Source organism: Medicago sativa, chromosome 6, assembly GCF_051527215.1.
Source record: "Medicago sativa cultivar Bolivia chromosome 6, Bolivia_mono, whole genome shotgun sequence".
In the NCBI taxonomy this organism is placed as follows: Eukaryota; Viridiplantae; Streptophyta; class Magnoliopsida; order Fabales; family Fabaceae; genus Medicago; species Medicago sativa.
Genome location: NC_140754.1, coordinates 5,507,342 through 5,523,604, shown reverse-complemented (window position 1 = coordinate 5,523,604; position 16,263 = coordinate 5,507,342). Strand labels below are relative to the sequence as shown.

At 34.2% G+C, this 16,263-nt stretch overlaps 1 protein-coding gene and 3 pseudogenes across 2 annotated transcripts; all 4 read right to left on the bottom strand.

Annotated features, from left to right (window-relative positions):
• LOC146912305 (AAA-ATPase At3g28510 pseudogene) lies at positions 1–1,742 on the bottom strand (annotated as a pseudogene).
• Positions 1,743–3,073: 1,331 nt separating this feature from the next.
• LOC146912304 (AAA-ATPase At3g28510-like) lies at positions 3,074–4,542 on the bottom strand (annotated as a pseudogene).
• Positions 4,543–6,396: 1,854 nt separating this feature from the next.
• Positions 6,397–11,685, bottom strand: LOC146912303 (FACT complex subunit SPT16 pseudogene; annotated as a pseudogene). Its single transcript, XR_015016395.1, has 2 exons — positions 11,437–11,685; positions 6,397–9,779 (listed from the first exon to the last, which is right to left on the bottom strand). The product of XR_015016395.1 is annotated as an FACT complex subunit SPT16 pseudogene (transcript).
• A 1,108-nt stretch (positions 11,686–12,793) lies between these two features.
• LOC146912302 (pathogenesis-related thaumatin-like protein 3.5) lies at positions 12,794–14,491 on the bottom strand. The gene is made up of 2 exons (XM_085720383.1): positions 14,404–14,491; positions 12,794–13,874 (listed from the first exon to the last, which is right to left on the bottom strand). Exons 1-2 carry the CDS (start codon positions 14,465–14,467, stop codon positions 13,093–13,095), a joined length of 846 nt encoding a protein of 281 aa, XP_085576509.1. The 5' UTR covers positions 14,468–14,491; the 3' UTR covers positions 12,794–13,092.
• Between the last annotated feature and the right edge of the window lie 1,772 nt (positions 14,492–16,263).

Genomic DNA, 16,263 nt, shown 5'->3' with positions numbered 1-16,263 from the left:
TAAACATAAATTTAAATATTTCCATTCAAAACCAGTGAAAACTAATTATACGAATCAAATATAAAACTATTGTCTCACTAAGAAGTTACATAATATTATTAATATTAATGACATTACCCTAATCCAAATTAAAGTATCACACCATTCTCCTTCACCTTTTCCACAGAATTTTCAATAGCTTATTCTTCATCCTCGAGACAATCTTGTTCATCTTCCTTTGCCTTCAATTCAGATTCCTCGGCCTTTTTCTTTGCTTCCTCTTCAGCCTTTTTCTTTGCTTCCTTCTTTGCCTTTTTCTTTGCATTCTCAAGAGATTGAATCAAACTCTTCAAGCAAGTTTCAAAATCTTCATCAATTGACTTTGGCATCAAATTTTCAGCAACATCAGCAGGTGTCATATTAATCTCTCCTAACATCTTTTCAATAATTGGAAACAAACTATGATGAGAGTTAACATCCCAATAGTTCCTTGCAAGAACCTTGAAAGCTTGATAGCTACAATATGACATTTCTATATGCTTATCCATCCTTCCCCTCCTAATTAGGGCAGGATCAAGTTTGTCCACAAAATTTGTTGTGAAAATTATGATTCTCTCCCCTCCACATGCTGACCAAATTCCATCAATAAAATTCAACAAACCAGAAAGAGTTACCATACTCTCTTTCTCATATTTTGGTTTCTCTTCTTTCTTCTTTCTTTGGCTGGTAAGATCAAGAGAACAATCAATATCTTCAATAACTATAATCGATTTACTCGACGTCTCGATCAAAAGTCTTTTCAACCCATTGTTATTCTTGATAGTTGTTAACTCAAGATCATACACATCATAATTCATGAAATTGGCAATAGCCGATATCATCGTAGATTTTCCGGTTCCAGGAGGACCAAAAAGTAGATAACCACGTTTCCAAGCCTTCCCAACTTTAGTATAGTACTCTTTACCTGTTTTGAACTTAACAAGATCATTTATAATTTCTTCTTTCTTGTTTGGATCCATATAGCTAGGGTTTCAAACGTTGCGGGGTGTTCAAAGGTTGTTTGGCTCCACTTTGTGACTCTAGAATTCCACCAATCCTTGCTAGGGTTGTTGGTATAAAGCTTAAGCTTCCTATTCTTCAATGTAATAGCCTTTCCTTGTTCTAACACATGTTGGATATAAGACCTAGTGATAAGATCACGGTATTTTTTGTGGAAGGTTAGGGTTAAGGAAATTTCTTCACCTGATTTTTTTTGGGGGCTGTAGTTAGCAACCCACCAAATTTTTACTCCATTGAATTTATCTATGATCTCTTCATTGTCATCAATGGTAAGAACAAGTGGAGTTTGACTATTTTTGACAACTTCGGCTCGAAGTCTTTTTGCTCTTTCAGATGATTTTGCACTGAGATATGTTTGGATGCATGTGTAAGTTTCACTACGTTTTAGGTAGGGTCCTGCTATTGAATCAGGGAAGGTTATATGGATGTAAGGGGACATGAAACTAATGGATTTTTGCATGTACTTTGTGACATAAGTTTGAATTTGAGGTGAGAAGAATTTCTCAAGTATGCCATACATAAACACTATGCTAGCCATAATTGACCAAAGTTTTTTCTTTTGGCTAAGTATATTTGTTTTTGAGCCTAGTAGTGGTGGCGATTTTTTTCCCATGTCTTACTTTGATTATGATTTCTTAGTGGTATACTATATGTGTAACAAACAATCTTGGTTTTATATGGAAACTTGTTCAAGAAAAAGTGTGGGATCGATCCAATTAAAGAGGTTGAACCACTATCACTCCATTTTGATTCTTGATATAAATGGAAGCATGTGGGTTCTGAAAAATAAATTCAAAAGCTGCATGTTTTCCATTTTTAGAGTAAAATCATAAAGCAACTTCATCCTTGTTTTTCCATTCTTTGCAAATAAGAAACAGCTCATAGTCACAAAGCTTCCAAGACCTTTGATGCATGCAGCTCCTGCTCCATAATTACGAATAATCACCTAAATGGAAATTAACAGATAGTAGGTAGATAAAATAAAGATGAAACAGAATAACCGAATACAAAAGAAGAAACCTAGCTTGACGTGACCTACATTTGTGCAGTTGATCTGTGCTTGGGATATGGATCACATGTGGCTGATGTTAGTGTGTTAAAGGATGTAGCTATTCCATCATTTATGGTATATTACTCACACAAAACAAAAATTGTGTTTGTGTTCACGAGTTTTTATTTATAAATGGATGACATTGCAGTCCTTCATATATAAATTTGTTGAAGCTGCATACACTATACTAATGCAATTCATGCATATATAAATTCATGCATATATATATTTATTTGTTGAAAGGCAAACATCATTTGAAACTCAGACATACGACTCTAAATTATGGATTCAAGCTCGAGTAAAGGTGTCCAATCTAAAAATATTGATATGGTCAATTGAGTTAGATCTTTTGCACATGCATGACACTGAAGTGTAATCTCATTGTATGAAATAATGCAACAGAGAAAACAAACTGGTTGAACTTGAACCAACAACCGTTCAACAAGTTCGTCCCAATTCAATTTCGATCAAACTCGTTCTATGAAACTACTTTACAATCGGTTTGTATCGACCTATAAATTGGTCGATTTTTGGTTTAATAAGTTGAATTGATCGGTTTTCTCATTTAAACATAGGATGAAAGATGCATTTAGAGTTGTTTGTTTTGAATTGTGTAATCTTCAATAACAAAATAAATTTTGAAGAAGGCGATGAATGAAATTTCAATTAAATTTTAACAGAGTTGATTTAAAAAACTTGGAGTTTAACAGAAAGCATAACAATATTACTTTTTTTTTCGTATTATACCATTTAGTCCCATTAACCTTCTTAGATACCAACTATATCCTCTACTTTTGTCCACTTTGCGATGTATCATCTAAAATATGAAAACAATTAATCAAATTCTCTCATATGCATAAAGAATAAATTGTAAATCTTTCCATTCAAAACCAGTGAAAACTAATTATATGAATCAAATAATATAAAACTACTGTCTTACTAAGAAGTTTCATAATATTATTACTAAGATTATCCTAATCCAATTTAAAGTATGGCACCATTCTCCTTCACCTTTTCCACAGAATTTTCAATAGCTTATTCTTCATACTCTTGAGTTGAGACAATTCTTGTTCATCTTCATTTGCCTTCAATTGAGATTCCTCAGCCTTTTTCTTTGCTTCCTCCTCAGCCTTTTTTTTTGCTTCCTTCCTTGCCTTCTTCTTTGCATTCTCAAGAGATTGAATCAAACTCTTCAAGCAAGTTTCAAAATCTTCATCAATTGACTTTGGCATCAAATTTTCAGCAACATCAGCAGGTGTCATATTAGTCTCTCCTAACAACTTTTCAATAATTGGAAATAAATCATGATGAGACTCAACATCCCAATAGTTCTTAGCAAGAACCTTGAAAGCTTGATAGCTACAATAAGACATTTCTATATGCTTATCCATCCTTCCCCTCCTAATTAGGGCCGGATCAAGTTTGTCCACAAAATTTGTTGTGAAAATTATAATTCTCTCACCTCCACATGCTGACCAAATTCCATCAATAAAATTCAACAAACCAGAAAGAGTTACACTCTCCTTCTCATATTTTGGTTTCTCCTCTTTCTTCTTTCTTTGACCAGTAAGATCAAGAGAACAATCAATATCCTCGATCACTATAATCGATTTACTCGACGTCTCAATCAAAAGTCTTTTCAACTCATTGTTATTCTTGATAGTTGTTAACTCAAGATCATACACATCATAATTCATGAAATTAGCTATAGCCGATATCATCGTAGATTTTCCAGTTCCAGGAGGACCATAAAGTAGATAACCACGTTTCCAAGCCTTCCCAACTTTAGTATAGTACTCTTTACCTGTTTTGAACTTAACAAGATCATTTATAATTTCTTCTTTCTTGGTTGGATCCATAGCTAGGGTTTCAAACGTTGCTGGATGTTCAAAGGTTGGTTGGCTCCACTTTGTGATTCTAGTTCTAGAACTCCACCAATCGATGCTAGGGTTATTGGTATAAAGCTTAAGCTTCCTATTCTTCAATGCAATAGCCTTTCCTTGTTCCAACACATGTTGGATATAAGACCTAGTAATAAGCTCACGGTATTTTTTGTGGAAGGTTAGGGTTAAGGAAGTTTCTTCACCTGATTTTTTTTGGGGGGTATAGTTAGCAACCCACCAAAGTTTGACTCCATTGAATTTATCTATGATCTCTTCATTATCATCAATGGTAAGGACAAGTGGAGTTTGACTATTTTCGACAACTTCGGCTCGAAGTCTTTTTGCTCTTTCAGATGATTTTGCACTTAGATATGTTTGGATGCATGTGTAAGTTTCACTACGCTTGAGGTAGGGTCCTGCTATTGAATCAGGGAAGGTTATGTGGATGTAAGGGGACATGAAACTAATGAATTTTTGCATGTATTTTGTAACATAACTTTGAATTTGAGGTGAGAAGAATTTCTCAAATATGCCGTACATAAACATTATGCTAGCCATAATTGACCAAAGTTTCTTGTTTTGGCTAAGAATATTTGATTTTGAGCCTAGTAGTGACGATTTTCTTCCCATGTCTTACTTTAATTGATTTTGATTTCTTAGAGAAATATAGGGTTTGAACACAAAGGACTATGCTTGCTCTGGTTATTTTCATAGGGTTTGGTGTTGGATACTTATAGTTTGATGTTTCGTTAGAAGAAGAAGAAGAAAAAATAAGAAATAATATGTAGTGTTATTTTTTTTCTAGACACAATCTATGAGGTTTTATTTTATGAGAAAATCTACATAAATATTAATTGATGATTCTATTTCTATACGATTTTGCATGTTTAAATTTGAATCGTATTATAATTCTTCACAACAAAAAAAATATTAAATATTGCGTGCTATCTCAATTGATTTTTTTAGATTTGCATCAAAAGTATAAATTTTAATCAAAATGGCAATAAACATCCCAATGCACTTCTAGAACCACGAATCTCTTACAAGCATGCTCAAATATTTATTAAAAAGAGAGAAAGAAATAAAAGAGTGTTATCTCGCATCAAAAGTATAAATTTTAATCAAAATGGCAATAAACATCCCAATGCACTTCTAGAACCACGAATCTCTTACAAGCATACTCAAATATTTATTAAAAAGAGAGAAAGAAATAAAAGAGTGTTATCTCAAATGATGATTACATTTTTTTTTTTTTTTGCATAAAACGATTTCATTATTTAATATTTATGATTATTTTTATGAAGATGTTGACATAGTCTTAAAATTCTATTAATGCTTCTTTTTTTTCCAAAAAAATATAGTACTAAGTATTATTACCCAACAAAAAAATTCCATTAATTCTCTTTTAATTATTTTATTTTTCTTGAGAGAATTCTCTTTCGATTATTCGTGCAATCAAGGTTATGAATCTGACAATTGTCTTGTAAAAAAGACAAAGAAAAGAACTCAAAAAGTCTTATATTTAAGAGACGGAGGAGAGGAGGTAGTATCTATCTATCATTCTCTCTTCCTTCAAAAAAAAAAAAAAAATCTATCATTCTCTCTCTAATTTTACCTTCGGTGTTAATTTGTTAAATCTATCAATAAAATAGTTTTAGGAAAATGTTTTGTGTGCACTAGGGTGTATACTGCTTGAGATAAAGAGAAAAATATAGATGCGATAGGTTAACGATGTGATAGAAAAGAAAGAGATATAGATAAAATAAGATGTTAATCGAGTATGTAAAAAAGTGTTGGTTTGTCGTAACACATCGTAAAAGCTCAACATATCTTTGTTTGCATTCTGAGTATCTCTCAAGTATACTAACTCTTCCAAATTCTTATTACTAATCAACCAAATCACAATCATTTATCAAAATAACAAATGTTCTAACACCTAGTCTGAGAAAATAAAATAAATAAATGTAATCACATACATCCTCCGGGCACTATTATAAGCAAAAATCAACATTTTAGATTCATTTTCATCTATTAAATGATGTATGTGATTTATAATAAAGTTCATATACATCATTAAATAAATGAATCGAAAATGTAGATTTTTGCTTATAATAGTAAACGGAGGGTGTATAACAATATAAGACATTAACAAGTGTTAAAATGTGATTATATATTCTAAACATTTTATAAACAAAAAACATGATAAAAAATTTAAAAATCATCAAAATTCCAGTAAAATAATAAGGAGCTCTAAAGAAATTTATCCGACATTATGTTTTACCCTGCAATTTCATCCTTCTACAGGGAGAAAGGAAAGAAAATATAAACATACAGCACCTGGCCAAAAGAGAGAACAAATAGCATGATATAAATAAAAATAGCGGCAGTTCTTAAAAGAGATTATAACCACCTAAGGGACATGCATTGGAGCCAAGGAACAAGGATTCATGTCGAGTACTGTATTAAGTGATGGAGAACCTAAGTTACAATCACAAGACAACTTGTCCAGACATAGAAGCAGCAACTGGCAACGACAACACAGAGTACGATACCTAAACAACAAAATGACCAAGAACAAAAACAATAATCTATCTTAACTTGGGCCGCTTTGGCATGCTACTGCTTAGATTGCCTCCTGATTTACCAAAGGCCGCCTTAGCCTTCCTTCTTTTCCTATCTTCCTCACTGTCAGACTCGTTCCCTTTCTCCCTATCTGCATTGCTTGCATCCCTCTCCAGTTCTTCCCATGTCTTTCCCTGCTCTTCCTCCAAATCCTCCTGAGAGTCTTCCTCCTCCTCGTCCTCCTCGGACTCAACAAGTGATGCACTCTCAGAATCCTCCTCTTCAGAGTCTGATTCAGGTTCAATATCTGAAGGTTCGTAACCTTTATCAGATTCCTCTGAGCCCTCGGATTCTGAATCAGTAGCTTCTAAATTCAGAAACTCCCAGCCACCACCTTCAATGAAGCTTTGAGGGTCATCTGTGATTGTCTTCAGGATCTGACGCCAGTTCAGATTCAGCCTGCTTTCATAATATTTGATGTCTGTTGTGTCAAGCCACTCCTTGATGCCATCAAGTGATGTAGAAGAGATAGAATCAATCCTGAGGACATCCCGCTTGAAGTCCTTAAATACGATTGTCATGTCAAAGTTCTTCTGCCCAAGTCCAACCCTCTCCAGATTCACAATCTCAATCTCACTTAGAGTGGCAACAAGGAAAGGAGTCTCTATCAGTTCAACAAGGCAAGCTGAAGTAGGTACAATAAATACTGAAGATTTATGAGGTACCCCAGGGAAGCCAAGTTCTCTAAGAGGTTGATCAAACTCCAAGTCAAGGCCATTAAATTGTGGTTGTCCCCAAAGATCATTTACCCGATTCACAAATCTTTGAAATTCTACATTAATCTTGTTCTTCCTCTCTCTTTCTCTTTGTTCTTCTTCAAGCTCATCAGGATCATAAGCTGATCTCTTCCCAGCTCCAACATTCTGGACCATGTCCATTACCTCAACATAAAACTGAACATCTTTGGTCTTTTTATTTCCTACCATAATATGGTTGTGCAGATGAAAGTGCAGGAGGGTAATCATTTCATTTTCTGCTGGCTGGAAGAATGCATGTTTAATATTGGCAAACATTACATCAACACGCTCATCAGATCTGGTGGTAGAATATCGAAACCCATTCACATGTGTCTCAAGAGTGCCCGGTATCTTCCTTCCACGTCCACCTAAACCAGGGCGGATCCAAAGGTCAGGCAATCTTATCGGCTTAAATATGTTGTTGGCAAGCTGCAGTTTCTCCTGGGTAACCAAAGTAGCTCTCTCAGCTCTCTCAGACTCCCTCGCTACAACTTGTTTCCTGAATGTTTTGATGGATCGCACAACCTCACTTATGTGCCGTGAATCCTTGGAGCGGAATGAAGCTTCCTTCAAATATATAGATCCTTGGAACTTCAATAAGTTTGGATCGTGAGAACTGGAAGGGGTCCCAGGAACGTTAAAAATAATTCTTACATAGCAATTGTTATTGGTGTCCTGCTGGCTGGAAACAGTTCGAATGAAAGCCACATGGAAAGGTACCATACTTCCGTTAATTGGCAAGAGAACCGCTTCATTCTTTTGATCAACCTGAATCATCATCTCCCTAGGAGGGGGAAGGTCGTAAATGTTCTTGTAGGCAACCAATTCTGCAGAAGACCTGGAAGAGGAACGGTTGTCTCTTGTTGCATTACCACCACCAGCAAGTCGCCTAGCAGTTTCTTCGTTTTTCTGACGAGCAAGTTCTGCCTGATGCTGTCTCCAGAGCTCCTCTTTTGAAATCTCATGATTGTCTGACCTTAGAGTTGTCTTAGACACCAAGAGCTCTGTACCACTGTGATCAGCCTTTGATTTAGGTTTTTCCTCTTCCTCGTCCTCATTGAAAGAATAAGCCACATCTTTTAAAGCTTTGGAGCTCAACAAAGTCACCACATCTGTCTTGTCTTTGTCGATGATGACGGTATCAGCGAGCAAGAGTGCAAAGACCTTGTTCTTAGACTTACTGTTCTCACACTGCAAATTCTGAAATCCAAGCGACACATTGAATGCCATGCCTTCTTTAACTATCTGATCATTCTTAGCATTAATATTCAAACCAGACTCTCGAAACTCAATACCAATGCCTGTCCCAGCAGACTTTGTCAAGCAGGAAACCATTTCAGGGGCCTCCTTTTCCACAACAGAAACTGCAGCAAGATATGCAGCAGCCAATTGGTTTCCAGGCTTTAAAGAACCAATGACGGCCTCATGGGCTTTGAGAAGAACCTCGTAAGCCTTACTTTGAATAGGTTCTGCATCAATCAAGAAAGTTCTAGCTATATTTGAGCAGTAGCTCTTGTACCGGGCTCCAAGAGCACATATAATCACACTGGCAGTCTCATAGTAGAGTGCCTCGTCGTTGCTGCCAGCACTACGCCTAAGATCAAACCTCCCTCCACTCTGAAAAATTGGATGGTAACAAATATCGACATTATCTGCCTTCAGTTTACAGTTGACGTTTGAAGGTTCCAGTATGACTTTCTCAGTCTCCTTCATCAATGTAGAATTTAAAATTTTCTTCTCTTCATCAATTACATTCTCAAGCTTTGAAACTACGAAGTTCTTCATCACATTGGTTGTGAGGTATGCGGCTCTCTTAATGGATGTAATCTCTTCATTACTTTTTGCAGCAAACAATGCAGAAAACCCATTTGTCACGTCACTTAGATTAAATTTTGAACTTTTTAATTTTTCAGCCCATAAATCAAGCAATTTTCCTTCAGGTTCCTCTCTAGCTATGTGTCCGACAATGGAAGAATCAAGGCCATAAGACTTTGACTGAGTACGAATGGCACGGATTATAGCATCCATAAGAGAAGCTCCATCGTCATTTTTAGGCTTGACATGCAATACAATCTCCACACCAACCGACTCTCTGGCAGGCTTTTTGACAAATTCAAGAATAGATGCCTTCTTTTGGCTGCACAAGATATGGGTCTGCACCTTTGTGAAGACCATAATTGTTTCTGGGAACTCGAATCCAAGCAGCCACAAAAATAGAGCAGTAGATTTCAGGTATCTTATATCTTTTGAAGGTGGAGGACATGCAACAGCAATTGCATCAGAAGAGCCCCAGAGATCTGTCCTGTTTTCATCCCAATGTTTATACAACGTCTTCAGTCTGGTTTGAAATGTATTCAGATCAATAGCATAGGCCGACCCAGCTGCACTAGCTTTTCCATTGGCGCCTTGTGCACTTCCATTTCGATGGTCTGCCATGGTCTACTTTTTCTGGAGAAAAAGGAACAAATGAAAAGATACATGGATTAGAAACTAGAAGAACAATTACAGATGCAAACTCATTTGTATCTTCCATCAGGAGCAGCGGATATTTGATGAGTAAAGGATAACAATATGATGTTCCAGTACACAAAGGATTAAAATGTATTTACATACTTAACATGTGTGTTTGGCTTATCAATCAAGTATTGCCATTAATTGAGTCATTGTTTAAATTTGTGCATTCCTAACCCAACATTTGAGCCGCAAAATTAAACAAAGAAAAATTTCACTATATTATAAATATAAAGAGCACGCAAAAGGTAGAAAATGGACAAATACACACTGTCACAACACTCCAGAGGGATCTAAGAGGCCGGCAGAAAACTCCTTAAATATTTGTATGCATTACTATGGTGAATGGTTCAAACAAATAACACCTTTCGGCAAAAGAGTATTTGGAATTCTTAAAGTTATATATATATATATATATATATATATATATATATATATATATATATATATATATATATATATATATATATATATATCAGTTTCCACAAGATACACTCCGGAAGCCTCAAAAACTTATTGCATAATAACGCAACCTCAAAAAGCACCCTGATTACAAAAACTCTACCTAAATTCACAAATCCAACACAGAAAATTAAATCATTTTTCAATGGGGCAGGATCCGTTGACACCAGGTGTAAGTCGATAGACTTACACCAAATCACAACCGTTATTAATATTTAATCTAATGGTAGATTCTATCTCAACAAAATAGAAGCAGGTAATGCAACACAGACAATAGAAACAACGGGTATGTTCCCCATCATCAACAGAACCTTGCTTCCTTACATTATTCCCTTTCCTCTCCAACGACAAACAGAGCCTTGATTTGTTTTCTTAGTTCTTTTCTTTTCTTAGGGACAAATATCCCCAATTTTTTATCATAAAAGAAATAGCTCCATTTATGTGAGGAACTCCTTGGAAATAAAATAAAAAAACTAGTGGTCTTTCTTTTTCTCCTATTCAACTTCAATTGATTGATTCGAGAAACATATGATCAATTATTAAACATGAAAGTTGTCAATTCATCACGCAGAAAAATTGATGCTTTAAAATCTTGCAAACAAATGAGTTTTTCTCCTCGTTGGTGTTCATTCCCGTGGCAACATAAACAAACAATCGATTTGATGGTAATACAAAACAATTATGCTTAGCCTATACGAATTGATCCTCCTCCTAATACCAGTGTTCATCAATTTACTTACACCTGGTGTCAACTTATCCGGTCTCTTATTCAATTTAATAAAAGGTTCATAAAAAAGATGCTGAGTACAAATTTTGACGAGAATCAGAAAAAGATAAAATACATGTAAATTTTAACACAATTTTAATCCACTAACTCGGCCAAAATTTTACAATTTTCAATTATAAAAAGTTACTGAAAACATTTTAACCCTAAAAAATTACTTTCACAAAATCTAGGGTTTTCAATGTTTCAAGCTGCGAAATGACACACCAAAACGACGCCGTTTTCCAACAAATCTGAAGCTCAGAATCAACGAATTCAACAACATCGCATCGTCAATTAAATTTCCAGAACGTCGTAAAAATATCAAAAATAAAAATAAAAATGAAAAAATTGAAAAAAAATAAATACCTGTGAGTGTTGGTTTCGCGATTGTTGATGAGATGAGGAAGCGGTTTTGGAATTGGGAAAAGTTGTGACATAATTTGGCGAGAATGGGGGTGTATATAGTAGAGGAGAGGATGTTTGCGGGTCGGGTTTGAGAGTTGAAGGATAGGGGAATTAGGGTTCGTATGCTGCTCGTGCCTGGTAGAGGATGCTTCATTTTTGTGAAACAGAGGGATTTCGGTCTCTCACCTCATGGGGAAGAAAATAGAAATAGAAATATACAAACGAAAAATTTGGGGAAATTGCGCCAAACCTTTGTTATATAGTGCAGAAAAATACTCCCTCAGTCACTATTATAAGCAAAACTTCACTTTTTAGATACATTGAATAATTAATGTATCTAGTCTATAACAAAGACTAGATACATTGATTATTAAATGTATCTAAAAAGTGGAGTTTTGCTTATAATAGTGACCGGAGGGAGTATGTAACATAAATATACTCTATGGGTCATGTTAAGGGCACAAGTTAAGGATCTTAAAATGAAAATTAAAAATAAATTTTATATTGAAAGTACAACTTTTGCAACTTTTAAGGCATTGAATGCACAAGTTTCAAGAAAAACTTTCTACATTTTCCTTCTTAACTTATGCCCCAAGGGCACAAGTTAACATTTCTCATACTCTATTGGTAAAGAAATTATTGATGCACTTTGAAATTTGAAAATTGTTTTGTAAAAAAGGACAAAGAAAAGAATTCAAAAAAGTCTTATATTTAAGAGACGGGGGTTTGTATCTATCATTTCATCTCTAATTTTAGCTTCGGCGTTAATTTGTTAAATATATGAACAAATAGTTTTAGGAAAATGTTTTGGGTGCACCTCGTTGAGGTGTATACATCTTGAGATGAAGAGAAAAATGAGTAAATTATTAAATTGGTTCTTGTCTTTGTATCAAATTCTTAAATTGATCTCTGACTCTATTAATATATTAATAGCTCAAAATGGTATCTGTCTTTGTCAAACGTTTATCAGATTGGTCCCCGACTCTATTAGTTGTTTTGTATTTTAAGTCATTAGCGTACCAAATAAGATCCAAAAGGCATCATGACATTAACCACTGAATAATATCTGAAAGACATTGAGCAAAAATACAAAACAACTAATAGAGTCAGAGATCAATATGAGAAACATTTGACAACAACATGGACCATTTTGAGTTATTAATAGAGTCAGAGACCAATTTGAGAATTTGGTACAAAGACAGAGATCAATTTGATGATTTACTCAGAGAAAAATATAATGATATGATAGATGTGATATATTGATGATATAATATAGAGAGAGATATATATAGATAAAATAATGTGTTAATTTAGTCTATTAAAAAATGTGAGTGTTTAAATATCATAGTTCGTGATAACACGTTGTAAAAACTCAACATATAATCTTCGATCACCTTCTGAGTATCTCTCAAGTATCACTATTACATATTCTTTCAAATTATTGTTACTAATCAAATCACAACCATTTATCAAATAACAAATGTTGTAAACACCTATGAAACACCATCACAAAGAAAGACACAAGACATGACATTGATAAGTAGATACCAATAATAATTTGAGAAAATAAAATAAATGAATGTAATCACATTTGACATTATCAAACACTAACGCGTGTCAGACATCATATACGCCGTCAACCTCAACTGTTGGTGTTACGCCGTCAACCTCAACTGTTTGCACACCAGCAGCACCACCCCATCCATAAGGACAAAATGTGATTATATATTCTAAGGATCCACAACTCACAAGTGGAGTAGGAGTGTCAAAAGCATAGCTAAAATAATTAGGACAAGCATCCTTAAATATTTTCGAGTAAACATTTGGCCTACACTTCTTAGGACTTCCATAATCATTCCTACAACAAAAATTGTCAAGATCAAACGCCAAACAAGCACTTTTGCAAGCCACAACTTCTCCATTAGAATTTAAAACCTCAAGCTCACGAGGACACAAACTTTTAACATCCTTACAACAACCTTGAATGTTACACTTCGAATTTATGTTCTTGTTAGCGACGACGACGGATACCGGAATGTTGTAACCATCAACAAGACTAACATCATAGAAATTTGGTTTCCCTTTATCACCTTGAAGTGTGATTTCAACAAGTGTAGCTGGTGGTGTTCCAATGAGTCCATTGCAAGCTAATCTTCCATCACAATCCCCAGTTTCACAAGATGGTTTCCAATTATTTGAAGCAAAATTACAACCTGTTCTAGCCCAAATTCTACCACTCCATGACCATGGTGCTAGAATTTTCTTTGTTTGGCCTGAAGGAAGGTAGAATCCACCTTCAGCTATAATTGGTTGACCAGTGTTTGGTGCTGTTGCTGGCCATATTGGAAATGGACATTTATTGTGTATATAGAATGTTGCTTGATGACCTTCGACAAGCCCTACAAATTATTTAGTTTTAGTGATTAGCAACAAAACAAAAATTTCATGTAAGTGATTAAATATAACTACGTATATAGGTGTCAAACAAAGGACGTGCTTTTTTTTTTTTTTTGTGGTGACCGAGGTTTAAACCCCGAACCTTGCATATATTATGCATTGTCTCTACCACTTGAGTTAAGCTTACGAGAACAAAGACGTGCCTTAACTACATCATACAGTATTTCAGTTTCATCGCCCAATCTAAATCAAAATTTGAGATGTGAAACTAACAGTATAATTTAAATTGTCTAGTCTCAAATCAACCGTTAAGATCGCTTAAATGTGAAATCGGTGCCGCATTAACCTTAGCGTCCACTAACTACTAAAAGTAACCAATAAGATTCATTGCGTAATCACTAGTATTTAAGACAACTGTAAAAAATATTTTACGTAGACTCTAATATATAATTGTAAGTATGAATAAAAAAATTACACTATAGATGCATATGAAATGGATAGATATAGTGGACACTATAAATATAGATTTACCATGGAAAATGTAAGCCGAAATTATGAAGAAAAATAAAGGGGTTATGGACCCTAGTAGCTGCATTCTGAATCTTAATACAATTTGGTATATGTTGATCAATGACCATCGAAGTATATATATTGTATATGAGGATTAAAGAGTAAATAATAGTTTGTTCTTCAATTGCACTTCAAGATTCAACGAGAATAATCTTTACGGAAAAGGAAAAATAATGAAGATGTTGAGCTTTAAGCAGTATGTCTTCACTTGAAGGAGAGCAATAAACAATAGAGTTATAGAGAGGTTTACACGTGCACACTAGAATAAGAACGATGAAAACGTTGATTGCTTACTATTATTTATTTATTTATTTTTTTGTCAAAGTATTCTAATGACCAGAGCTCACACATTTTAAATGTGAAAAAGTGGGGTATTCGGATTCGATCCCGACCCCTGCATATAATATGTAACATCCCGACCAACTTAGTTTACGTGAGACTTAAATACAAAATCGAATACTCCCCATCGCATTCAATATTATTGGATGAATGTGGTCTGGATCAAAGAGCTCTGATATTATATTGAAGGTTATATATTGAATTTAATTCATTCTTACAAACTCGACTTATAAAATGAAGAGTCATTCTTTATAAATTCTAATCAAACATTATATTTATTATATGTGGGTTGTTTACAATAATATCATCTTTGTTTCAACTCTCAATTCAACACTCCTTTTTTTTATTAGATAAAGTCAACGTGGTTCTGCCACTTTATATGAGACTCGGTTCCAAAATTTGAAATCAACATTTATTTCAATCAATAAAAAGCAGTTGTTAGAGTGGTGGTTATTGAAAAACCCGACCCGTCAAGCTATCCTTAACCCTTAACCCTATTAAACCCTAATTTTAATAAAAAGCAGTTGTTAGAGTGGTGGTTATTGAAAAACCCGACCCGTCAAGCTATCCTTAACCCTTAACCCTATTAAACCCTAATTTTAATCTGAAAAAGCCTTTGCAGGGATTCGAACCCGAGTCTTAATGGCTTCTTCTAAATCTAAACAATTTCACCACTAAGACACTGACAATTTTCTTGATTTAATTTTGCTTTCATTAATTGATATATCAATTACCCTTTTAATCATTAAATCTCTTATTCTTGATTTAATTTTGCTTTCATTAATTGATATCCAATATCAATCTCCCTTTTAAACAAATCATTAAATCTCTTATCTCTTATTTATAAATGTTAACCCGTCAAGCTATCCTTAACCCTAATTAAACCCTAATTTTAATCTCAAAATTTCCCTCCTTTCCTCACACAATTAATCTAAGCCACTGACAATTTTCTTGATTTAATTTTGCTTTCATTAATTGATATTCAGTATCAATCGCCCTTTAAACAAATCATTAAATCTCATATCTCTTATTTATAAATGTTAATCCGTCAAGCTATCCATAACCCTAATTAAACCCTAATTTTAATCTCAAAATTTCCCTCATTTCTCCACGCAATTAATCTAAAAAATCTTTATTGAAAAAAGCCTTTGCAGGGATTCGAATCCGAGTCTTAATGGCTTCTTCTCAACAATTTCACCACTAAGCCACTGACAATTTTCTCTTACTTATAAATCTTAACCCGTCTCGCAAAATTAAACCTAATTTTAACCTAATTCTCTCGCCTAATTTCCCCCCACACTTTTGCATTTAATGTTTATCTATTGTCAAATTATGTTTCTAATTTCATGCGAAAATTAAGTCCTATTTTTTCTCTTACTTATAAATCTTATCCCGTCTCGCAAAATTAAACCTAATTTTAACCTAATTCTCTCACATAATTTTCCTCCACACTTTTACATTTAATGTCATATATTTACTTAT